Source organism: Python bivittatus, unplaced genomic scaffold (assembly GCF_059951505.1).
Source record: "Python bivittatus isolate LINGU-HERP-01145 unplaced genomic scaffold, Pbiv_v1 ctg000220_np1212, whole genome shotgun sequence".
In the NCBI taxonomy this organism is placed as follows: Eukaryota; Metazoa; Chordata; class Lepidosauria; order Squamata; family Pythonidae; genus Python; species Python bivittatus.
Window position 1 is genome coordinate 38,583,955 of NW_028277048.1, and position 24,171 is coordinate 38,608,125.

At 41.6% G+C, this 24,171-nt stretch overlaps 1 protein-coding gene across 2 annotated transcripts in view; it reads left to right on the plus strand.

Moving 5' to 3' along the window:
- The first annotated feature begins 1,441 nt into the window (after positions 1 to 1,441).
- The window catches only part of CEP131 (centrosomal protein 131), a 41,627-nt gene continuing 18,897 nt past the window's right edge, over positions 1,442 to 24,171 (plus strand). Inside the window, exons 1-17 of one of the 2 annotated variants that reach the window (XM_025166060.2) lie at positions 1,442 to 1,814; positions 4,904 to 5,100; positions 9,960 to 10,054; positions 10,303 to 10,420; positions 11,390 to 11,502; positions 13,228 to 13,341; positions 13,823 to 13,984; positions 14,852 to 14,969; positions 16,092 to 16,211; positions 16,347 to 16,515; positions 17,014 to 17,111; positions 17,347 to 17,529; positions 17,985 to 18,176; positions 18,581 to 18,718; positions 19,050 to 19,175; positions 19,509 to 19,625; positions 22,833 to 22,862. In XM_025166060.2, the coding sequence (XP_025021828.1) occupies positions 4,921 to 5,100; positions 9,960 to 10,054; positions 10,303 to 10,420; positions 11,390 to 11,502; positions 13,228 to 13,341; positions 13,823 to 13,984; positions 14,852 to 14,969; positions 16,092 to 16,211; positions 16,347 to 16,515; positions 17,014 to 17,111; positions 17,347 to 17,529; positions 17,985 to 18,176; positions 18,581 to 18,718; positions 19,050 to 19,175; positions 19,509 to 19,625; positions 22,833 to 22,862 (2,073 nt within the window). In that variant the 5' untranslated portion in view covers positions 1,442 to 1,814; positions 4,904 to 4,920. The remainder of the gene's footprint in view (positions 1,815 to 4,903; positions 5,101 to 9,959; positions 10,055 to 10,302; positions 10,421 to 11,389; positions 11,503 to 13,227; positions 13,342 to 13,822; positions 13,985 to 14,851; positions 14,970 to 16,091; positions 16,212 to 16,346; positions 16,516 to 17,013; positions 17,112 to 17,346; positions 17,530 to 17,984; positions 18,177 to 18,580; positions 18,719 to 19,049; positions 19,176 to 19,508; positions 19,626 to 22,832; positions 22,863 to 24,171) is intronic. The other variant, XM_007419860.4, reaches the window with a different exon arrangement.

Genomic DNA, 24,171 nt, shown 5'->3' on the forward strand with positions numbered 1-24,171 from the left:
CCTTAGTGCAGTTTGTTGGTATTTTGGATCCTGGTTACAAGCAACTGCATACTGGTTGCTAGCAGACAAATGGTTACTGCATAAGCATGTCATTAAGGGTATTCCTTTATCTCCAGTATGGTTGGTTGTATGGCTGTTGCAGTAGTTCCTTTGCAGAGGATTTTTTGCAATTTACAGTATCAATCACTGAGGCATGTACACTGCTGTATAAAGAAAATAGGCTGTATTGCCACAATGGTGATTGGGTAACATAAATTCCTAGTCAGGAAATGGCTGAAGTCACAATAGCAGAATAGCAGATAACAGAAGAAAGGCACCAAGTGTTGTTTTAGCGATATGCTGCTATCAAAGCTGGAAAGAATAGTTTGAGCCAGATTTATATTTCAAGATTATCCTTACCAAAAAGCTGTACGTGTACTTGTAGCAGTTTACAAACCAGTCTTGTTCAGTAGAAGGCAGTAGTTATTTCAAGCGGGCCACGCAAAACACAGCAGCAGGCATTTATTTCCATTACATTTTTTATTTATTTATAAATGTAATGTTACATTACATGTGCACTTTTTAATCCCTTAAAATAAATAAGTAAATACCCAGTTGGATTTTCAGCCTTAGATAGCACGGCAAAATGATTTGGCATCACTGGCTATTTTGTCTCGATCCATATAACGCTGGACCAGGGCGGAGGTGACTGTTCTTAGTTTATGCTGATCTCGGTGGAGTTTAGGGCTACAATCCGCCGAATAACTGGTTCCTTACAAACTTTCTTGCCCTTCGTTTTTCACATTACGACTAAATCCATTGCCAAATAAAACAGCCGGGTGAAGCAACTGGTAGTAAAGCCGGTTTAGCTACTTAATCCGATTATTAGGACTCAGCCACGTGGTTACGGTGCAACAGCTCAATGCTACAGTGCAAGACAATCGTTGGGGGTGGGGAAGCGGCGCCAGCACGCCTCTGTTATCGCGCCGCATCCCCCCCCAGCAAGCGCCTCCTGTAGGCAGCCTCTACAGCACTACTGGTGGGAGGGAGGGAGGTTCCTTCTACCCCAAATCGTCTGAATTTACGTTTGCAGTAATAGTCTCAAAAGGCTACGTAGCAAGGAGCGGATATGCAAAACCTCCGCGGAGGGCGGGAGGCCTCCCCGTCGCGCCACCCACCCCAAAGCCAGGCCCCGAAACAAATGCTTCGAAGCACCCGGCTCTTCCCCGAGACTCGCAAGATGAAAGCGGCCAGAAGGGCTCCGAGCGGCAGAAGGGGCGGGTGTTCGCGGAAGGCTCCTCCTCTGCACGCGCTTTCGGCTCGCCCCCCTCCCTCCACCCTCTCTCCTTGCGGAGTCAACCTAGCTCCGGCATCTGAAGGACACGGAGATCAGCCGATGAGGAGGCCGCGTCTCCCACCGCTGGCCAATAGGGGCACCAAGGAGAGGCGGGATGCTCCTCCACCACTAAGTACGCGAGCGGATGGTTGCTAGCGGCGCTCCCCCGCCCGCCTCACTTTGTTGTGGCTCGGAGGTGCGGAGGCTGCGGTCCCGGCACCAGCGGCGGGAGTCCCCCATTTTGGTTTTGGTGGGCCGGGGAGGGGAAGAATAGGAGGAATGACCCCCTCTCAGCGGTAGGCCTCCCCAGGGTAAAGCTAGCTGGGAAGGAGGGGAGCCGTCCGATGTGAGACCCTATTTTGAACGTGGGTCTGGCTAGACGAGAAGCCCCTCCCCCCTTTAATTTAGAAGCCCGAGAGAAAGATAAAGCGGCCCTCCATCCCCTAAACCTCGCGAAAGGGCCCGGGGGAGGAAAAACTGGACTTCGTGTCCATCTGAGGTAAGTGAAGAAGAGGGGGTGTAAGGTGAAGGAAACAAAAGGACCCCCTTCCTGTTTACCTCGCTCTGTGATGTGGAGCGGAGCCACCCGATTCCCCATTCGGGTGTTCCACTTTTTCAGGCTGCTGCACCTTCTCATTGTTTGGCGAAGCTTTGCAGAGCTTGCCTTGTAAGGCTGGTTCTTAAAGGGACCCAAGATGTGGGCTCTTTGCTCTCCCCATTAAGAGAAAACCGCCTTCTTGAGCGAGGAAAGGTATTTTGTCGTGGCCTGCCTTACCTTTCTAATCTGATCTCCCTAATTCTTTTCAGCATTTTGAGAAATTCAGAAATTTAAAAGCGTCACTTGCTTCTTTTTCCTTGGTGTCCCCAAAGACCATATCAAAAAGATGCCTTTGCTATCTGACCCAACATTTTAAAGATTAATACATTTATTTTTGCATAAGTTTTATGAATCATGTATGTGATAAAGTGGACTATGATCTGTGATAGCTTCTGTAGTAATAAATGTGTTAGTTTTCAAAGTGTTATTAAGAATGACGTTTTTGCTGCAAAAGATTTAACACAGCTATCCTGGAAATTCATGCCAATTGATACTCCTCAAGATTAGTATATTCAAGAGTATGTTTAGGTTCAGTACTGGCTCTGGTGTTATTTTTTTTAAACATCACTATTCTTATATTGTGTGAATGCTCACGGTAAATATATATATATATCTGCAGGCTTGGGGAAAAAATAAATGCTCATTTAAAGGATCCTATGTCATTTTTTTCCTTAAGTCCTATACTTTTATTTTCTAACAGGAATGAAACATTCTGCCAAATTAAAATAAGATAAAGTATATTCTTTCAGTGCTTTACTACATTAAATGCATCATTTCTTTGTTTAGCGACTAAGTCAGAAGCGAAATGGTCGCTAAGTGAATGTGTGACTGAGCAAGAAAGAGAGACTGCAAAGATCACTGGTTGCTGCTGTCTTATTTAGATAGTTTTCTTGTGCAGCAATGCCAGCATTACTCTCACTCCGGTATATGTTGTTGTCAGGCACAGAAATTTGGTTGTAAGTGTGTGCGCTGGTTGGAAAATAGTTTATTTAAGGGTGCAAAACTCCAGGTGGCCACCAGATGGCAGCAAATAATTGTTGCAGCCTAGATGTAGTAACCTTGTGTTATGAAACGTCTTTGATGAGTGGTTTTTACACTTGATGTACATTGGGGTAACAGAACCAATCACAACAATAATAAATGTGTGTCTATAGATTGCACAGAATTCACATATTCATGTATGGTGGCTGAATCTATGGTTATGCACTTGCAGAATTTCAAGGATGATTCATTTTGCTAGTACGTGTAATATTTCTCAGAGCCAGGTTTAAGTGTATATTGCTCATGTGACCACAGTATATCACTTCAAAAAAGAAATTGCCTTGTTTGAAAACACTCCAGTCTCAAAAGCTTAAAGGCTAAACCATTCTGGTGGCCAATATGTTAAAAGAAGACAACCATAGTTCTAGCAGTGCAATTTCTCTTTATGTGGGGAGAAAAATAACTCTTTGTGTTTAGTATTTGAGGTACTTTTTATGCACTTTAGGAGATAAATGATATATGATTTCAAATCCATACAGACCCAAACTGTTTATTTGCAGTTTTTATTCTGTCTTTAGAACATAATGGTAGGATTTTGTAGTCAATGATACTGTTATAATTTAGGTAACACATTGGGTTGAATGTCTAAATTTCCCTTAGAGTGCATGTTGTTTATTTTTTTAGCCAATTGAGAGTATTTGTAGGGCAGTAAATGTGGATGGACAGTTTCTGTTCTAAAATTTTTTAAAAGGGGCTAGCCTCTCAATAGAATTGGAAGCACGTTACCTTTCAGGAAATGTAAACATGCCCCCAAAATAGCTGAACTTAAAAGGAGAAACACTTAAGGTTATAGCTGTAATCTTTTTCTGTTAATGGTATCATTCCATAGGGAGTAATTTTGGGGAAGGGCATGGTGGGCAAGACTGAAGAGGAGGGCAGAGCTGAAGTTGAATGTGAAACCTTTTTTTCTCCTTCTGATATTTCTGTTTTAAGCTCCAAAAAAGGATAGATAGTTCTTCCCAGAAGTCTGTACAAATTGTTTACAATAAATAAATAAACAACAATTTGGGATTACCTCAGGGATTGCATGCACACTGGGTCTGCTGGATTCCCATTTGCTTTACTGTTTCTGGGACTGTTTTTGAGCTGAAATGAGGTATAAATATTTATAGATGAGAGCTGGTGTTCAGTGCAAAAGCAAGTATGACTTTAAGTTTGATTCTGTGGTCTCTCTTTTGAAAACCAGCTTTGGCATAAAGGTAGGCAGTTCCCTTTAATTATATAGATTTTTCAGACAATTGGAATTGTCAAACAAGAATAGCTGATGAGGTGGTATTATACTTATCTAATCTGTATAATTCTTCTTAAGAATTATGATACAAGAAGAGGTTAGTCTTGTAGAACAAGGATGACTTGCTTAGCATTGGGTGAGTGAACTTCAGGGCAAAACTAGGTGACCCTATATTCCAACATTCAGATTTTATTTTGTGAGTTTTACTAAAAAAATAACAAATCTGTCAGTATCAGTGAAGAAAAGACTCTGGTAACAATTTTTTCTTTTAACCTTTGTTCACTCAAAACTTCCCTGATGGAGCTTGTGGTTTGCAAAGAAAGAAGTGCAAAACCTAGGCATATTTCCCTTCACAATTAGGAAAGCAGAAAACATGTTCCCAATCATATCTTCTGATGCTATTTTGCAACAAATTAAAGATGAAATGCCCACAGCATGCTTTGTTGAGTTTGGTCTTTAAATATTGGGGTAGGCCCTCCCCAAATGGGCTTAGCAAATGGCTAATATAATTTAGAGGGAGGCAATTTGATGTCTCCACCCTGCACATACATTTTTTACCAACTCCCATTAGGCCCAGATAATATGACCAGTGGCAACTGATTTTAGTAATTGTCAGATGTGTGGAAGTCCTGGCTATTATGCTGAATAATGCATTTTGGGACATGGAATAAACAAGAGTTATGGATCAATTTATTCATTATTTTTCATTTATTTATAGAGCTTCCCTGGTTCACAATGAAGAGTACCCGTGGCAGCAGTTCTTCCTTTCAGGGAAACAGTGCAAATGGTGTAGACCTTATTCTTACAGGATTACCTATACAAGTGCTTCAGCGGCCTAGCAGTGCCTCCCCAGGCAAACACGTTGCTCGTTCCATTTCTGTCATTACTGAAAACAAACCGAAGAGGAATATCCTGGTGAGTACTGATGGTGAAATGCTTTTTTCTAAAGCTTATGGTTTATATTCACTTCATTCCTAGTGAATAAATTTGGTTTAAACGTCACCCTTAACTTGTATTGCTCTACAGAGTAATAGCGTGTCTTAGATTTGTCTGGATGAAGAGCTTTGCACCCTGTGATTCTTTTGATCAAACAGGAGAGAGAGGAGACCAGACCAGTGGTGTAGCGGATAAGGGGTTGGATTAGGAGTGGAGGAACCCAGGTTTTCGTTCACTCTCAACCACAGAAGCTCACTGAGTGACTTCAGGCCAGTCACTGTTTCAGCCTAACCTAACTCACTGAGTTGTTTTTGTGGGGGAAAAGGAGGGAGCACTATGTATACTGCTTTGTACAATGCTTTGAGCTACCAAATGAAAGGCAGGATATAAATCTAATTAATAAACAATACTTGCATTGACAAAACACTTCACATTGTTTAGAAGCCTTCATACTCTTACCTCTGTCACAAAAGCCAAAAAAAGCTTCTGCATCTCCCTTGTGAATGCTGGAGAATATGGAGAGAGCATTGCCTTCCAATATTCTCTTAGCTTTCCCCAGCACTAATCAGAATCAGAAGATGCTTCCATGCAGGGGCTTTGCACATGGAGAAGTCTCTTCTACTTTTTGCAAATTCTGCAGGATGCTGAGGGAGATCTGTGAAGCAGAACAAAGTGAAGTAATATGTTTGCTTCTCTCTGCTGTTAGATGCAAGAAGGCCATATTTCACAAAGCACCTTTAAGAGGGTACTTCCCTCAGATCTTCACTGAAGCGAACCATTCCTTCAAAGATTGGCAGAGCCCTGACTACAGTCTAGTATGGGGGTTTTCAAACTTTTTCAGGTGCAGAAATTTAGTTTAATAATATTTTTCCCTTCCCTTTCCTTCCCCAAGAGGCAAAGCACTCTTGACAGAAAATTGGCAGTAAAATAAAATGAAAAGAAAAAGAAAATCTTAATCTTTAGTCCCTTCAAATAATGTCCTAGAACTCAATTCCTTTTCATTTTTCTTTGTCCCTTCTCACAACATTCTTCAAAGCTTTAACAAACTTCTTTTGCCAATATGGGAAAGTTATCCAGGTCATTCTCTTAGTTTATTATTTGTATAATATAAAAATAATATTATTTGTATATGTTAACGAGCAGTTTCCAAAAGTATTAGAAAAGGAAGTATGCGAACCCAGTGTCCTTTTGAAGGCCCACCATGGTTTGAGCAACATAGCTATTCCCTTGTCTCCCAGAGCTCTAAACCCACAGGAGACCACTGTCGTGCAGTCTCCTCACAAGGAGCAGCTGTCTGGAGCACTTGTGGGTGATCTCAAGTCCTCTCCTTGTTTGGAGAGGAATTAAGAAGAGCTGGTCTACTCACCAGCTCTTCATTCCACTACGGTCGTTGGCTTCACTTCTCATGGAGCCATCTTCAGCTTGCAGTTTCTTCCCTGGAAGTCAAAGCTTTGATCATATTTCCATTTCTTGTGCTTGAGCTTAATTTCTCAACACTTATGCCATAAGAATCAGCAGCAGCACCAGCAGCACCTAATTTGTTTTGCTTTATCTGTTTTCAGCTTTTTCTCTACCACCGTACACAGTTAGTAACTAATGTTCCATATCTATTTATTAGGCTTAATCAAAAAAACAAAATGAAATAATATGCATATGCTAATTGATTATTTATATATACATACATGCATGTACACTCACACAGAAAGATGGGTGTTGATGGCAGATTTTTTGCATTGTGAATGTCTGGCTGAAGCCATTTAAGCACCCAACTTCCTCCTGCCCGCCTGGTTTTACACATTTGATTCTCAGGTATGTTTGCTCCATAGGAAGTTTCATTCCAAAAGGGTTTGAGACATGAGTGTGTTGCAAGCAAACAGTGCAATCCTTACTTTATTAATTTCCACACAGCTCAGTGGAGCTTACTTATGAATTAAAAAAACAGACTTCTTCAGGGATACGCACATGCATACTCACAACATGTCTGCAACTCTCCGTGATTGCACTTGCGGAGTTAGAAACATTTGCCGGAGTTTGGGGGCAGGCAAGGAGGCGGGTTTTGTGTGCATCTGCACAGTGAGAGAAAGGCAGCTAATGGCTTCCTGTGCAAGAGCAGTGTTGAGGCAGGAGCAGATGGTTGAGTGCATTTCAGTTCCCTACCTCTCCCCTCTGGTCTCCCATAGAGAAGTCTAGAACCTGCTTTGAAAATACCAGTCTAGTAGAAGAGTATCCTGAGAGATTGTTACCATCTGAGATCACAAGAGAATTTTAACTTGAGTGAGGCTATAAAATTACAGCATCTCTCCATAGAAACTTTTTCATCCATGTATACCTTGTAGCCAAGGGAAGTCACAGTTACTTGTTTTGGATTACAACAATGTACTAACAATTTCAATCATCTAGGCCTGTGAATTGGGTGGGGATAGAGCAGAAGCCTAGCTATAAAGTATTAAAGTCATTTGGTGGAACTGTGGGATCTTATTACATAGAAAACTCACATAAGAAATAATTGGGTTTGAGGAATAAACTATCAGTATTATATGTAACATTATGCAGTCTGTGGCTCTGCTCAACAATAGATATGGCTTATAGAGAGCTTATAGAGATGTTTGATACTCTATCAACTTTTTTTTTCTATCCATATCAAAAATTTTACCATTTATGTGAAAGAGTATAGAAGAAGCTATGGGACACACTTCATGACAACTAAAGTGGGGGAAACTTCCCAAAATTTCAAAGAGAAAAGGATAAAATGGCTTTCAGAACAAGCTGTCATGATAGCCAAAGAAAGATAGAGAATGAAAGGGTTGTACAGCAAGAAGAAAGTGTGACAATTGAACACAGAATTCCAGAGACAAGCAAAAAAAAAAAAGGAAATCAGCAAATAGAGAAAAATAACAAGAAAAGATAAAATAGATTTTTTTAAAGAAGAACAGAAAATATGGGAAGATCTATAGCTAAGATAGGAATATTGAATAGTTATTACAAAAGAAATCTAGTAGAGGCAAATGAGGTTAAACAAAAATGGAAAGACAATACTGAAACTGTTCAGATAGGATTATAGGATGATAGAAATGTTTGCAGAGATAGAAGATACTAAAAAACCAATTTAATTAAAAAATCCAGATGAAATCTGGACATTGAAAAAGAGTGGGAAAAAGAAGATAGGACATTTAAATTATGGATCTAGACATGGTTACCAAGAGTACCATTAACTATAAGAACTAATCAATCCTGGACCAATAATCCTTCCCTCCTCCCCCCCATCAATATTGTAAATCTATATAGCCACACACTCAGCCAAGCTGAAGAGTCTATTCTGGCGCAAGGCTTATCTTTTTGCCCCACTAAATCTACATAAAATATACAGCTCTGTGGGGAACTTAACCCCCTTTTTTTCTCTGCTTAAGACTTAAGAAATACTTTCAAGACAAAAAACAAGACACAGACATCCAGTCATCATCAACTCAACACATCCTGGGACTACACACAACTGTATATCATACCAAATCCCAAATACATTAAAAATACACTACATGGACACCCCCAAGTAGATGTACCACTGAATTAGATCTCTACATTGAATGTTCTTGTCCACAAGCTCAAGCCACAATCACCAGTAAAAAGTTCCCTTATACAACAAACTCAGTAGAGCAGAACAAGATGCCATCCAAGGCCTCAAGAATAACAACATAAACAAGCTGACAAAAGAGAGTCAGTTGTCGTTATATAAGGTGGATCATTTCAAGGAAACTGAGAAGCAGCTCTCCAACACCATGTTGTACTAACTTTTATCCTGAGATCCAACATCAGTATATTAGAAAAAACTGTGCAATCTGATGAAAGAAGTTCCTGAGGACATTCAAGACCATATCTATGTAGAGACACACCAGGAGCCCAGACCAGGTATCTTCTACCTATTTCAACACACAAATGGCTGTCCCACTTGTCAAGCACTGGAACCATTACAGCTGAAATATCAGGTTTCATGGATTTAATTTTATGCTAGCAGCTCTCCCAGCTTACATAAGAGACACCACCATGAAGCAGGTTCTCATGGGGAACAGGAAACAATATAGCAGGTATCACATCAGGACTCAAAATAAGGACAAAGTAATATCAGAGCATTTCAGCCTTCCAGGACACTCCATTATAAATCTTAGAGTAGCCATTTTGGGGGAAAAACTTTGCCAATATAATTGCAAAAGGAATTGCTGAATTCACATACTTAAAAAGGTTTCAAGCTATCTCTGAAGGTTTCAACCAACACAATGGATTTTTAACACTTTATAATTGTTAATTGATAAAGTACTTGTTATCTGTATCTGCATAATCAGTTTGTCTTCCGCTTCTTCTCTCCTTGCCCCTCATTCCATTTTAAATCCTACATCAGTCTAACCATCCATTGTAGCTGATGAAGTATGTTGTAACTCACAAAAGCTTTGCCTTTTAATTACATTATTAGTCAGAAAAATGCTCCTTCTGATTTTCAAATGTACAATAACCTCTAAGATGTATAATAGAAAAAAATAAATCAAATATAAGATGGTATTTTTCTCAATGTAATGAGCATGTTTTTATATGTAATTTGGTGATATGCAGGTGTGTGGGTATAATTCTGAGTGTGGGGATGTTTTTGTTTTTTAAAGGACAGGTGACATGTAGTTCCACCAAATGAACTCTTACCTTTCCACTGGAGACAATACTATTCTATCATTTGTAGTTACTAGGCTAGAATGGTAGAGATCAGGTGGTTTTAATATCTGTGTAAGAGTTTTTGCCTTGATGAAATCATAGGTGTAGGTATTACTTTGCTTTGTAACAAATTGTTTGTCTTTCAGGAAGATGCAGGGCTTGCCACCTCTAGAGCTATGAACAACTTACGAAGATCCAACAGTACAACTCAGGTTAATCAGCAGATGAATGATGCCTTCATGTGAGCATTAAAGATACTTACTGAAAAAGGAGACTAGCATATAAGATGTCTTAGAACCTCTTTTGTTTGTACTTGTCTTTAAGAACTCTGGGAAAGCTGAGTATTTTCGTTTTATGATATATCCTTTAGATAGAGCATGAAACATTGGAGTAGTTTATAGGAATAAATATCTTTCAGAAAAGGACAAAGCAATACTATGTGTAGACCCTTGCAGAATTCCAAATTAATCTTGTAATTTTCCTTTTTAGTACTGCAGAGCAGCATGAAGACTTCCTGACTTTGTTTAATAGCAGCTCAAGTGGAAGAAAAAAGCTAGCAAGTCTAAGCAAAGATTCCCCAGAAAAGAAAACTACCTGGAACATCCTAGTAAGGGCTAAAGTGCATGTGCAACTATGAGAGAAACTTTTGAAGTCAGTCCCAAGACTTTTAGCTTTATATTGCTAAACCTATATTGCTAAATCTGTACATACGTTCAGGATTTTTCCAGATTTATTATGTCAAAAGTCAGTTGTTGCAAAAAGCAAATTCCTAGCCCATCTGCTGTGTTAAAAGTACATTTCCCTTAGGACAACAGCATTGCCATTTGACTGCTAGAAAAATGCAAGGTACCCCTACAATGCAGTTACTATACATGTCACGGTAATGAGCACTGTGTACAATGTGCCTAAGTGGCTATCACATGCAGTTGTTGAGTAATGTTTGCACTTTCCTCTGGGCAAGAATATACTTCTGTCCATAAAAATAAATAGCAGTGGGAAAGCTGCACCCTACAGCAAGACTTCTGCCATCACTTTCATAGACTTATGGAGCTAAGTACTGGTGCAGCATGAAGAGTCAAACCTGGGTTATAAAATCGAGAAAGGATTTTATGATGTCGCATATGAGCAGCCTTCTATCATAGCCTTCTTATTTATGAGAAACATTTAAACTCTTTTTACTTTTTAGCATCTTACTACACTTTCCTTTGTATCCGGTTTAGCTGTCATCAGCACAAGTTATCCAAAAGCTGTATAGGAGCTATATTATGAGTGCTTTTGATTCCTGTTTTTGCTTTTGAAGTTCCTTTGATTCTGCTCTGATTTAGAAATGCCCTTGACTCTGTTTAGAGACTTCCAACTCAGCACAAACCTATTTGTTTTGAAGTACTCTTAAATCTATCTGCAAAGCTTAGCGATCTGTAACAAGAATAATTTATTTCACTAGTTTGTAGTGAAAACTGGTGAGATTGAGCAATTTTTTGCTTGAGGGAGGAGAAGAGTTCTTGGTAAAATATATCTGACGAAGATCTGTGAATTATTACTTCCATCTATACTTATTCTTGGTCATCTGGTACAGGATGAGCAGCCAAGGATATTTCCTGCCCCATCCAGCACTCGGGAGGCTTCTGGAAGCATGAGAAAGAAGGAAATCTGTGTACCACTTGCAGCTAACTTCACTGCCAATAATAGGTAAGAAGTATGTACAGGTAGTCCTTGACTTACAACCGTTTGTTCAGTGACCATTCAAAATTATAGTGGCGCTGAAAAAAATGACTTACAACCAATCCTCGAAGTTATGGCTGCTGTAGCAGCCCTCCATGGTCACATGATCAAAATTTGGGCACTTGGCAGCCCATCCGCACTTGCCATTGCAAGTGTGTTTCAACTCCCCCCACCTGCCCCTCTCCCCCATCTCTGCCCCTTTGGTTGCTCTGCACCCTGCCTTGTGGGGCAGCAAGCAGCCCCAGAACTGCACAGCTCTAGGGCTGTTTGCCACGCCTCAGGAAGCCACAGCCATCCCAGCCCAGTCCCAGCTGCAGTCACCCTTGCCACCCTGCACTCTGAGACCCCTGCCACCCTGCGCTCCACTGTCCCGGCTGCCCTTCATCATCATCTTGCTCCCACTGCTAATGAGGCATGCCCAGCCTGGCCCTTTGTGCCAAGAAGCCCCTTCGTACCAAGCCGGAAAAAACAAGCCCCTTTGCACCAAGCTGGCAAAAACAGGCCCCTTTGTGCCAAGCCGGCAAAAGCAAGCCCTTTGGCAAGTGGTTTCTCCGGCGAGCACTTCCTACATGTGGTTCCCTGAGCCAACCCCTGGCACTTTCCTATTGGGCGAAACCGCTTCCTGCCTTTCCCATTGGCTGGCATGGCTGGCAATTATTATCATTATTGCCTAGCAGTATGGCACAAATAAGAATGCCAGCCAATGGGGAAGGCAGGAAGCAGTTTCGCCCAATGGGAGAGCACCAGGGATTGGCTCAGGGAGTCACACTTAGGAAGTGTTTGTCCAAGAAACGGCTTGCAGAGGGGCTTGTTTTTGCTGGCTTCACACAAAGGGGCTTCTTGGTACAAAGGGCCAGGCCAGGTATGCTTCGTTAGCAACGGGAGCAAGAAGACAGCAAAGGGCAGCTGGGGTGGCAGAACGTGGGGCAGCAGGGGTCTCTGGGGACTGGGCTGGGGCGGGTGTGGCAAGCAGCCCCAGAGCCACACGGTTCTGGGGCTGCTTGGTGTCGTACAAAGTAGGGTGCAGGGCAACCAAAAGGGCAGAGATGGGGGGGTGGGGGGAGTTGGAGGCAGTCCCTTACCTTACTGAGGGTCAGGACTGGGAGTAACCAAGCCTGGAATAGCTGGTGGAATTTGCTTAATGACAGTAGTGGAGGGTGCTGGGATTGTCGACACTAAGTGACATGGTCACATGACATCTCACTTTACAACCACATTGCTTAGCAATGAAAATTCCGATTTCAATTGTGGTTGTAAGTCGAGGACTACCTGTATAGGTAGTAGGCTTAACGTCTGGTCATTCAGCTAAAACGCTGACATTAACTTGCAAAAACATTGCCATGGTACAAAGTATTAGTACTTTGATTTAATAGTTGAGTATGGTTGATGCCAGGTTCTGAGCAACAAATACTGCTAGAACAGAAAAGGGTATATTGCTAGCATACTTGTAAATGCTGAAGTTTGAAAACTTCCATCCTTTACAGTTCATTCTTGTTTTCATTATTTTAGAGACACCTCTATGTCAGCATCTAGGACAGTATCCAGTATGCAACTGATTCCAAAAATCTGGCTATCCATTGAATATAAAATAGTTATTAGGTAGCAAGGCTCCAGATGCCTGGTCTGTTTTGGTAATATATTGGAGAAATTATTACGGAAGCATGCTGACACGTTTTCCTTCTGTTTTATGAGGAGTAACAAAGGTGCCATGGGCAACTGTGTCACCACTATGGTGCATAACAATTACTCTACTACAGACAAGATATCTGTGCCAAAGAGTTCCAATCAAGCTACAACTTCACTCAAGTAAGTCTTGTATATTCCTGTCACAGCTTTCTTTTCAGTGATAAGTTAGGAGCTGAAGAGCAATTTGCTCAATATTTCAAACGTGAGCAAGCTGCAGGAGATGAAGGGGAAGGATTATTTTCAAAAAGAAAAGCATAAATAAACTACACAGATGACTCCTGAACACTCTCCTGCTTAGTTGAATTACCAAGTTGCATTTTTAGTCTTTTTTTCATATTAGTACAATGTCTCATATCAGCAGTAACCGGATTAAATGTGAGCAAATAGAGATTCTTCAGCACCTGAAGACATTCTTCAGCAACTGCTAAATACTGATGTTTTCTATATAAAAGTGGTTTCTTCTTCAAGACAGCAATCCCTGAGAAATCACACTATAGGCTAGTGAAAAATGGGAAGCATCGCTTATTGTATCCTAAATTGAAGAGACTCGCAGCATTCTGTGGGATCCTTTTGAGCAGTGTATTGTTGTCTCCTTTCTTAGCAATATCATCAAAGCTACCTCTAATGAAGACACAGACAGCAGCAGTTACATGAAATCTCAGAAGAATTTTTCCAGCAGCAACATCCTGGCTTGGAACAATAACACCAGCAGTAGCAGTCACCCCATTAGGGTCCAAGAAGTGTCTGAGGAGGAGGCTGAGCGGTAAGCCTGAAGAAACTGACAGGAAAAAAGATAATAGGAAGAAATAGCAAATTACGCAGAGAAATCAGAGGATGCTAAATGACAGTTCAGAAAGAAGGCATATAACTGGGTTATCAGTTAATTACCATATCAGATTTGGTAATTTCCAGTTGATAGGTCAATTCTTTTACAGCAAGTAGGTAAAGTTTGGGCAATAAAAGTTGCAATTCATCCTCCCAGTTTTCTGAAGGATAACAGAGACCATTCAGTTATGCTATGAATTCACTGGAAGAGGCTTGCCTGAAATGTTTCAGCCTTTTGGGAGGGGAATTAAGGGTGGAAATAGGAGCAGAAGTCTTCCAGAGGCAAACCACTATGATTCCAGCTTTTAAAGCTACCTAAATCCCAGCCAAATAAGTCTATTAGGGCCATTTTCTTTCCTTTGGAAGAGAGGCAAAATAGGAATGAGGAGCCTTACAGAGGAAAACTGCATCTATTAATACCCTTAAAACTACTAAAACTTGAAAAATGGGCTGAAAATGCACTGTTAAGCCATTTAGCCATCAATATCTGCAGCAGAGTCTCAGGACACTCAGATATGAATGAGGTGTTGGGTGGCTGCGTGCTGTTTTATAGAATGTTATTTGCAGTTACTAAATAGTATATTTTCACACCTTCCTAGAACATGTACTTTTGAACACTGCCCATGGATTTCTAAAAACTGGAGGGAGGAGCGCTTGTTCTGAATGTGGAAGCCCTGTGGTCAAGATCTGTTCTTCAAGGATACCATCTTTTTCTGTGCCTTTCTTAACAGCAGGAACTGCTTTGCTTGACATGATAGTTGGAAAGCAATAGTCAATTTATCTGATTTTTTTTCTGTTGTTTCAGATTTGTTAACCAAGTCAATTTGGCTGCTGTGACAATCCAGCGCTGGTACCGACGGCACTCTCAGAGACACAAGGAAGGTGTAGCTCAGCTTGGACGATTGTTAGCTTCCAAAAGAGAGGTCTGTCTATTTTACATATTCTATAAAAAGCTTCTGACTTTGGTAACTACAGAAAATCAGTGCCTCAGATTTATTCCTAAGTTCTTCAACTCTTAGTTAGCCCACAGAGGTCTGAAAAGCCTTCAGATTCAGCAACAATTTGTAGCCTAAGAAGATACAAACAACTGCCAGGGGTTAGGACAGATCAATATAAATTTCCAGATTTGTCTACAGTAGTTTGATTGTTTTGATCCATCTGATTTCTGTCTCTGAAATGATAACTGCAGTTCTTTTCTGCTGGTTTGTCTTCAGAAGAAATACAGGTAGTCCTCTGTTTACATCCATTCATTCAGCAACCATTCAAAGTTAGAGCAGTGCTGAAAAAATGGACATATGACCGGTCCCCGAAGTTCCAGCCATCACAGCACCCCTGCAGTCACATGATCATAATCTTGGCACTTGGGTGCCTGGATTACAATTATGATGTTGCTGGGAGCCACGATCATGTGATTACCATTTGTGACATTCCCTGCCAGCTTCCCACAGGCAAACTCAATGGGGAAGCTGGCAGGGAAGGTCACAAGTAGCTTCTGCCTGCAGCACCACCACCCCCCGCCCATGCACAGCCTCTGCCAGCCCTCCCTGGCCTGTGCCGGGCCTCCCAAACCCTCTTCCGACCCGCACAAAGCCTGCACCAGGGCTCCCAGACCCTCCCACAGCACCCTTGTGCTCCTTACCTGGGACTCCTGCCACTTCCCACTTAAGGACCCGTGCATCTAGGGGTTACATCAGCAAGCGGGACTGCCAAGATTGCTATCGCTAAGTGATATGGTCACATAACATCGTGCTGTACAACCACATCCCTTAGCGACACCAATCCCAGTTCCAATTACCGTAATGCGAGGACTACCTGTAATAACATACTGGACAAAAATAGAGATGTGCTCATTAACAAGGTGTGCAGCTGTGTCATATGCTTCCAGAAGAGTTGTTTTTTTAAGAATGTTAAATTGTTTGGCACAAACTTTAAATGTATGCAGTGTGGCTGAAGTTAGATTATAAGGGAAGTTGGCTTTTTTTTTGTCCTGGAGTGGGATCTTGATCATGTAGCTTCATAATGCTTGTGCTGTATATTTTTTAAAGGAAAAGCAGCAGCAGCTCACAGATGAGGGCAACATCTTGGATTTGCAACAGAGACGAGATGAGGAGAGAAAAAAGATACGAGAGGAGAAAGCTCGCCTTGCCAGAAGAGCAGCCATCCAGGTAGTCACTTGCTATTAATATTGCTAGTCCTGGGGGTTAGAAGACATTGTCTTGCTTGATTTATTCAGTTAGAAGTTCATTGTGGAGGAGGAAGTAAGCCCTAACAGAACAGTAATGTGAGTTGTTTTGTTTTAGGAGCTGCAACAAAAACGAGCCCAAAAAGCTTTAGACGCTCAACGATTGGTGGAGGAGGAGCTGGCAGCAATGAAAGAAGGCAAAAAAGCCAGAAGAAGGAAAACAGAGAAAGCTAGCTCTTTGAAAAATAGCAGTCCTGCTAATAGCATCATCAAAGCCAACAATGCAGGTGAGAAATAATGGAAGATCTTGGAACAATTGGCCCAGGTGTCTCCTAAACAGCCTTTCTCTAGTTCAGCTTTAGTGTGTGCATACTGAATCAATTAGACACAAAACATTTCTATAACCTTATCAAAACCAATGGCAACATGGTATTATTTGCCCTTACAATGCAGTGAGGAGCAGCAAATAACATGCTTAAGATAAGGAGTAAATTCAGAAACATTTAAATTGCACACAGGCAAATAGTGCTAATGGAGAGAGATAGGCAGCTGATGCATCCTTATAGATTCATAGTAAGGAACTGATAGCTACACTTTGGAATTGCTAGGAAAACCAAGAAAAATCATTTCAAAAATAAACTTGGAAACGATAACATTGTAAAGTCTTCCACTCCAGTTCTCGAAATGGAAAATGTACTTTCTCTCATTTAACAAAAACACCAATTCTGAGTTCTCGTGGTGCCCTTATTCTTACTGAAGCAGATGCTTTTTTGTTACTGTTACAGATGCCAACTTCCACTTTGTAGGAGTAGATATAGAAGAAGCTTCTGCCATGGCATCTCTCTCTGTCCCAGGACAAAAAGTACTTGAAGAACAGCCACAGGTGTCACCTTTTTCTGATGCTCCTGAAAGCCTAAATATTTTTTTCTTTTATTCCTCAATTATTATTTGTACAGTTCCCAATTTCTGTATTATGAAATGTTTTGTTTGGCTGGGAAGTATAAGACCGTGCAAACTTTAGAGAAGAGATGGATGAGCCCCTTGCTGTTGAGTGAAATGTACTGGTGTCTATTTAGAATTCTTCACAAAATTTCATGCACATGGATTTTGTTTCCCAGGATGTGAGCTCCGGAAAAATGCCCAGTGAAGATCTGGAGACTGTGATCACTGCAGCCAGTAGGGTGCAATCCAAAGTAACCCTTAATGAGCTACTAGACACTCTAAAGCTTTTGGAAGAGGAGCCAGAACTGCTGCCACAACCAAAGACTTTCAAGGAAGACAAATATGCTTGGATAGATGGGGTAATTGAAATAAGACAGATGTGAATGTTGTGCTGTCTTTTCTCTGTAGATCCTTTTTCATGGTTTTGGGTGAAATTGTCCAGAATTTGTTTGGGATAGAGTAGAAGTGGTTTAGGGAAGAGACCCTGGAAATGAAAAGCACGTACCAGCCGTTGCTCCCTGCTTTGTATCACATACTCTGCTTAGAGTGGACTTTTGGGAGTTAGCTGAAATATTTTCCACAAACTCAAGACATCTGTAAATGTTTTCAAAACATTTATAGTTATCCCCAAGGGGAAACTGGTGAAAGCATCTCCTCCTTTTTCAGAAGCTCCATTCCTCCCATCTTGTTGTTTCTATCAGTGGAATCATACAACTATTGTTTTTTCCAATAGTCACAAGTTGAAATCCTTCTGTTTGGCATTGCCACTTTAGTCCAAGTCTATTGATCCCAAGAATTTTTCCCTGCAATACAGGAGATGGACTCAAATTCTCTAACCACCGACAACCTAGAGAAGTTTGGAAAACTCAACTGCTCACCAGGAGTCCCTGAAGAAGGAACATTATTGTCAGAAGCAAAACTTCAGAGTATAATTAGTTTTTTGGATGAGATGGAAAAATCTGAGCAGGAACGACCCAGATCTGTTGCTTCAGCTTCACAGCAAGAGGTGAATCCTGGCACATATAGAATATTATAGATGGGGGGTGGGTAGGGGGACAGGGAACATGGTTGTTTCAAGTAATGAACATTTGCCTGAAACAAAAAATAGTTGAGTTTAAAAGCTGTTAAGCTGGTATTGGCATTATGGTTTCCAATAATCTATTCTTAAAATACATTGAGAAGCTTCAGATAATTGGATCTGCCTCAGGAAATGAGGAACATAGTCTGCCATATATAAAATAACAATTCTGTTGCTTAGGATGGATGTTTCTTATAAGAAGTAAACCTTTCAATACTGCTGTATTAGTGCACAGAAGGAATCTTAATTTCCAGCCTTACAGGAGATTGGTGAAGGAAGCTGGGGTTGTACCTCAGTCTGACTATTCCCTTGCTGCTTGTCACACCTACTAGGGGCTCTTGGCAGAAGAAGAGCTAGCCCACCTGGATCAGGCCTCAGCAGTTGCCACAGAAGTTACCAGCTCTATCCTGCGGCTAAGGTTGGAAGTAGAAGAGAAGAAGAGAGCCATTGCTTTACTACAGACAGCACTGGTGGGTGACCAGAGCCTGGTTCTTGGTAGGTCTGTATATGCTAGAGAGGAGGAGGTCTGTGTAACAGAACCCAGTCTTTAGCTCTGTTGTGTGGGAAGATGGATGAAATTAAAAGTCTGAGCTGCCAAAGAGGCATTGTCTGTCTGTCTACCTTTTCAGGCTTCAGTGTTGTTGGTGATGAACAATCCATATGAACAGATGATCTACCTAGGAGTCACATTGGCTATGTTTACATGTCCTTTGTTCTTTCCTTTTTTTGCTTTTTGGCTGACCACATAGCCTACTTTTTGGGTTTCCTTAATTCCTCTGGTTTTGCCCTTTGTCCTGGCAGGCTCAACAGCGGGAGTTAACTGGGCGGCATGTTAAAGAGACACAGAAAGAGCTGAATCACCAGCTGGCTGTGCAGAGGGAGCAGTATGAGAATGCAATCCAACGGCACCTGGCCTTCATTGATCAGGTAATCCTTCCTCCTCCTCTTTTTTTTTTTTTTTTTAAGTATATGGGACTTGGGAATATGAAGATACTCTGTCCCCTATCTTGTAGCCCCCTAACATCTCTTGTACTGCTGGCATATCTCTTCAGAATTCTCTCTGAATATTAGCTAGCAGTTAGCATTCTGAGATGAAATGCTCAGTTAGAAAGGGGAAGGTAGGTTTTGCTTCCATTTCTACATGCTTAAGATGGCAGCTTGAGGCCAGGTACTCTCTGCTAGCTAGCTAACGTGTCACACTAGTACAGACAATGGGTAGGGTATGCTCTCAGTAATATTCCCTTGCATCCATCTCTACAGCTCATCGATGACAAGAGAGTTCTGAGTGAGAAATGTGAAGCAGTGGTGTCTGAATTGAAGCTTGTGGATCAGAAATACACGAAGAAAATTGCCCAGATGCAAGAGCAGCATGAGTTGGTGAGGAAATGGCATTAGCATGGCTAATTAGGTTGGGAGAGCTATAGAGCAACTAGATAAAGTACCTGACTAGACTTTACTTGGACTGAAGTTTGCGCAGTGCAAACAAATCAAACAGTGTTTGATGCCCTCCAGAAAGCATCAGTCAAGAGAATGTTGGTAAAATGGGAAGACTGAAATACTGTATTATCTTTTATACCAGTGTACGTGTGTGTGTATGAATAATAGGTTCCCAATCTCCTTTTGTAATCAATATAATTAGAATTGGTTTCCCACCTGCAATAGAATATGTGACTGAAAGAATCTCAAGTAAGCCCACCAGAATGTTTTCGTTGCTCATTCATTAGCTGTTCTACGGTTATTTGTCCTGATCTGCTTGATGGCCTAGCTGCTTCTCTGGGGGTCATATGGCATGTTACCTTAAATTCCTGCTCCTTCTCTAGCAACCTAAGCTGGCAAGAGAATTCTTCATTAGCCAAATTGAATAGAATTTGTATTTGGAATAAACGAATTTTAATGATCATTGGGGTAAGTTAATTAAAATCTTGAGCTTAGAAATGCACCCTGGTTTGAAAGAGTAAAGTATATTTTTCTATTTCTTTCTGTATTTTGTAAAAATATGTAATTGTTGTAGAGTTTTCCAATTTTGTGGATTCATAATAGAAAAATATTGATGAAATTGGGCTTTGGGCCCAGTCCCAGTTCATTTTCCCTGTACTGGGTAGCTAAGTGCTGCACATAGGCTACAAAGCAGAATGCCTAAGCCTACTGCATGTTAGATGATCAGTTTGTAATGCTGAATATGAGTTTATAACAATAAGGCTCGACACAATAGCATAATGGACAGGGTCCTCAGGGCTGTTAGTGCGGCTACCTGTATTCTAGATCCTTGTCCCTCCTGGTTAGTTAAAGCCTAGTGGATGCTGGCGGTGGTCAATTAATCCTTGCAGGAGGGGGTGTTCCTGAAGCCTTTCAAGGAGGCTTTTGTCTGCCCCCTCCTCCAGAAACCATCGCTAGATCCTCCCCTTCTGGACAATTTTGTGCAGTCTCCTACCTTCCATTTCTAGGAAAGTGGTGGAAAAGGTGGCAGCACGGCAGCTTCAGAGAATCCTGGAGTAAACAGATTATCTGGAGCCCTATCAGTCAGGTTTTAGGCCCGGTTATGGGACAGAAACAGCATTGGTTGCACTTTTGGATGATCTCTGGCGAGAGCGGGATGGGGGTAGCGCATCCATCCTTGCTATTCTTGACCTCTCAGCACCTTTCGATACCATCGATCATGGTATCCTTTCGGGTTGGCTGCAGGAGTTGGGGCTGGGTGGCACAGTGCTGTGCTGGTTCAGCTCCTTTCCCCAAGGCCAAACCCAATCAGTGTTGATAGGGAGCGAGAAGTCCAACTCATGGCCCCTACTTTATGGGGTGCCTCAGGGTTTGGTGCTCTTGCCGCTCCTATTTAACATCTACATGAAACCATCCCGGGTGACCTAAGTGATGCTGTGGCTACCCTCTTGCGGTGCCTGGAGGCTGTAGGGGCCTGGATGGGGGACAACAGGCTTCAACTCAACCCTGGTAAGACGGAGTGGCTGTGGGTATGGGGAGCCTCAAGATCTGGGAGTTTATCATCTTTGGTTCTTGCTGGGGTTGCACTACCCCAGACAGAGCCGGTGCGTAATCTGGGGGTCCTCCTGGACTCACAACTCCTGTTTGAAGACCAGGTGGCAGTCATGACTAGGAGTACCTTCGTGCAACTTCATGTTGTGCAGCAGTTACGCCACTTCCTCAATCAGGAGGCCCTCCGCACGGTCACTCATGCCCTGGTCACCTCCTGGTTGGATTACTGCAATGCACTCTACATGGGGCTACCCTTGAAGAGTATCCAGAAGCTACAGCTGGTGCAGAATGCAGCGGCAAGGACAGTTCCGAATGACCCTGGGGGGCACATATAACGCCCTGTTACGTGAGCTGCATTGGTTGGTGGTTTGCTTCCGGGTCCAATTCAAGGTGTTGGTTATCACCTTTAAAGCCCTTCATGGCACAGGACCAGGTTATCTGAGGAGCCGCCTTGACCCTGTTATATCAGCCCTCCCCACTCGGTCCGGCAGAAGGGGCATGTTGCAGACCCCACCAGTCAAGGAATTTCAACTGGTGGGGTCTAGGAAGTGGGCCTTTTCTGTTGTGGCCCCTGCTCTGTGGAACAACCTACCTCCCGAGGTGCAGTGTGCCCCCACTCTCATGGCCTTCAGGAAAGGTGTGAAATCCTGGCTATGCCAGAAGGCCTGGGGGCCGGATGGGGGCTCGCACCAGTGGAGGTGGCTTGTGGGGTAATTGACTGTGCCCCCCCATCTTGAAAGTTTTTAGTATTTATATATAGGGTTTGTTTTTATAGTTGATTTTTAATGGATTAAATATTTTTACTTATTTATGGGGTATTTTTAATTGTTTATGGATTTTTTATTTTAATTGTGAGCCGCCCAGAGTCACCCGTTGGGGGAGATGGGTGGCATACAAATTTAATAATAAATAACTAATATGTTCGGTTCCATTGGAGAAGTAGTATCTCTACTCAGGCAGAGGTTGTACTCCTAAACCTGTAGGTTTATCTTGGGTAAACATGTACAATTAGTGCCATACCCCTTTGAACATGCTTCACTGGCAAAATCCATTCAGCTTTTCTATGGTATCTGATTGGCCAATATGGGAAGCAGAATGCCCCAGGATGTAGACCTTTGGTCTGGCCCAGCAGGGCTTTTCGTGTGTTCCCGTCTCTGGCAGATGGAAGTGGGAGAGTAGAAATGTCATGTTTCCATCTTTCAGTATGACCAACAGCATCAGAGGTTAATTTAATTACTTTTGTGGCTTAATTATCCACAGTAAGGAAAATTCAGATAGGGTTTGCTGTCTATTATTTATTTGGGCAAAGCAGCCTAAACTAAGGAGGTTCTGAGAAGGGGTAGCTATTTGTTTTTTTAGCATGACCCTCAGTAAAAATTGGAGGCCTGTTAGGATTATTCCTGCCTTGAAAAGCACTTTGAACAGATGCAATATTCCAACAATGTTTGCTCTTACCATTGGTCAGATGTGTTTGAAATACCATCCCTATGCTAAGAAGTAATTGGTACTCTGCATCCTTGCTTCTTTCCTCCTACTCTCTTATTTCACACTCTTTCCATTTCCCTCTTTCTCTCACCTTTCCCTTTTTCTCTTTAGGTCTGGCGCACTCTGGGCCCCCTCTGTGAGGTAAACTTTGTGCACGCTGTTAACTTCAGGCTTTGTCTTTTTTGCTGGTCTGGATCCTTTAAATGTAATTTTTCTTGAATTTCTTAGAGGAGGCTATGCCTGTATCTCTCTTGGGGGTATATGTATGGCAATATTGCAATTTGGTGCAAAGTGCTATTCCTTGACTTTGATAATGATGCCCTCTTCAGCTTCCCTACTTAGTGCCCAGCTGAACAGTTATTTATGAAGCAAAGCCAACATTCCCTAAATGCTTTAGCATTTATTATTGCCTACATACACATTGTTTTGATTGGTGTAAGAGAGTGGATAGATCCAGAGTCACATATCCACCCATTTTCAAATTTCAGTGGTTAGATATGGAGGCAGATTATAGATATTGATAATTTTGCAGAGCATTGAAGATTGCTTGAAAAGGGGATATAATGATATAAATTTGCATTATATAAAAGTACAAATACTAGTACTATGCGTCACTATGACCGTTTGAAATAAAATAGTAGCATTGTCCTTCAGATACAGGTTTAAGAAAGCACTTTTCTTTTGATGACAGTGATAAATGCACTCAAAAATTTCAGGAATTGAAATACTTAGTAGGGAAATTCTTATTTTGCATTTAGAATAAACTGTATACTATATATTTACTTTTCTGTAGAGTTGCTGCTAATCAGAACAGAAAACACTTGAAACGTCCATTAGATTTTTTTGAAGTCCAGATTTCAGGAGTGTAATAATTGGGCCTGATGTTTCAATTCTTGGACTTCAAGGAGTTAGTGTAAAACACCATGGTAGGGAAGGGAGTATTGGAATCAGTCACTAACAGGTCTACCCTTAAACCACTAGCCATCAGACTACCATTCATCATTACTGCCGCAGTAATGTTATCGGCAGAGGTATCTTGTCTGTTGAGAGAAATCTTTAGTTTTACCTGTTGTTTCACCTTGTTGTCTTCTAGTCTTCTGTCCTGAATGGCAGTATTATCTTGGGTTAGCTGACTTGACCTAGTAACTATTTATAAAGAAGATCTTTATGCTTCTTCATCAGTCCCAAAAGGAACTGATGAACTGATAGGAAAATACATTAGAATTCCTTATGAATGTCCCTTCCCTTTGCACAACCGCCCATCATTTTATACTGCTGCTGCAAGTTATATCACGTTCTTTTCCAAAACAGTTCTTAAGGAAAAAACCACCTGCACTGAATTTGACACACTGTATCTCTTCAGAAATGTCCCATTTTCCTTCAGATGTAACTCAGCTTTGGTTAAAAAAAAATGTTACACTTTTTTTGTTTTTGTTTTCAGGACTAGTCT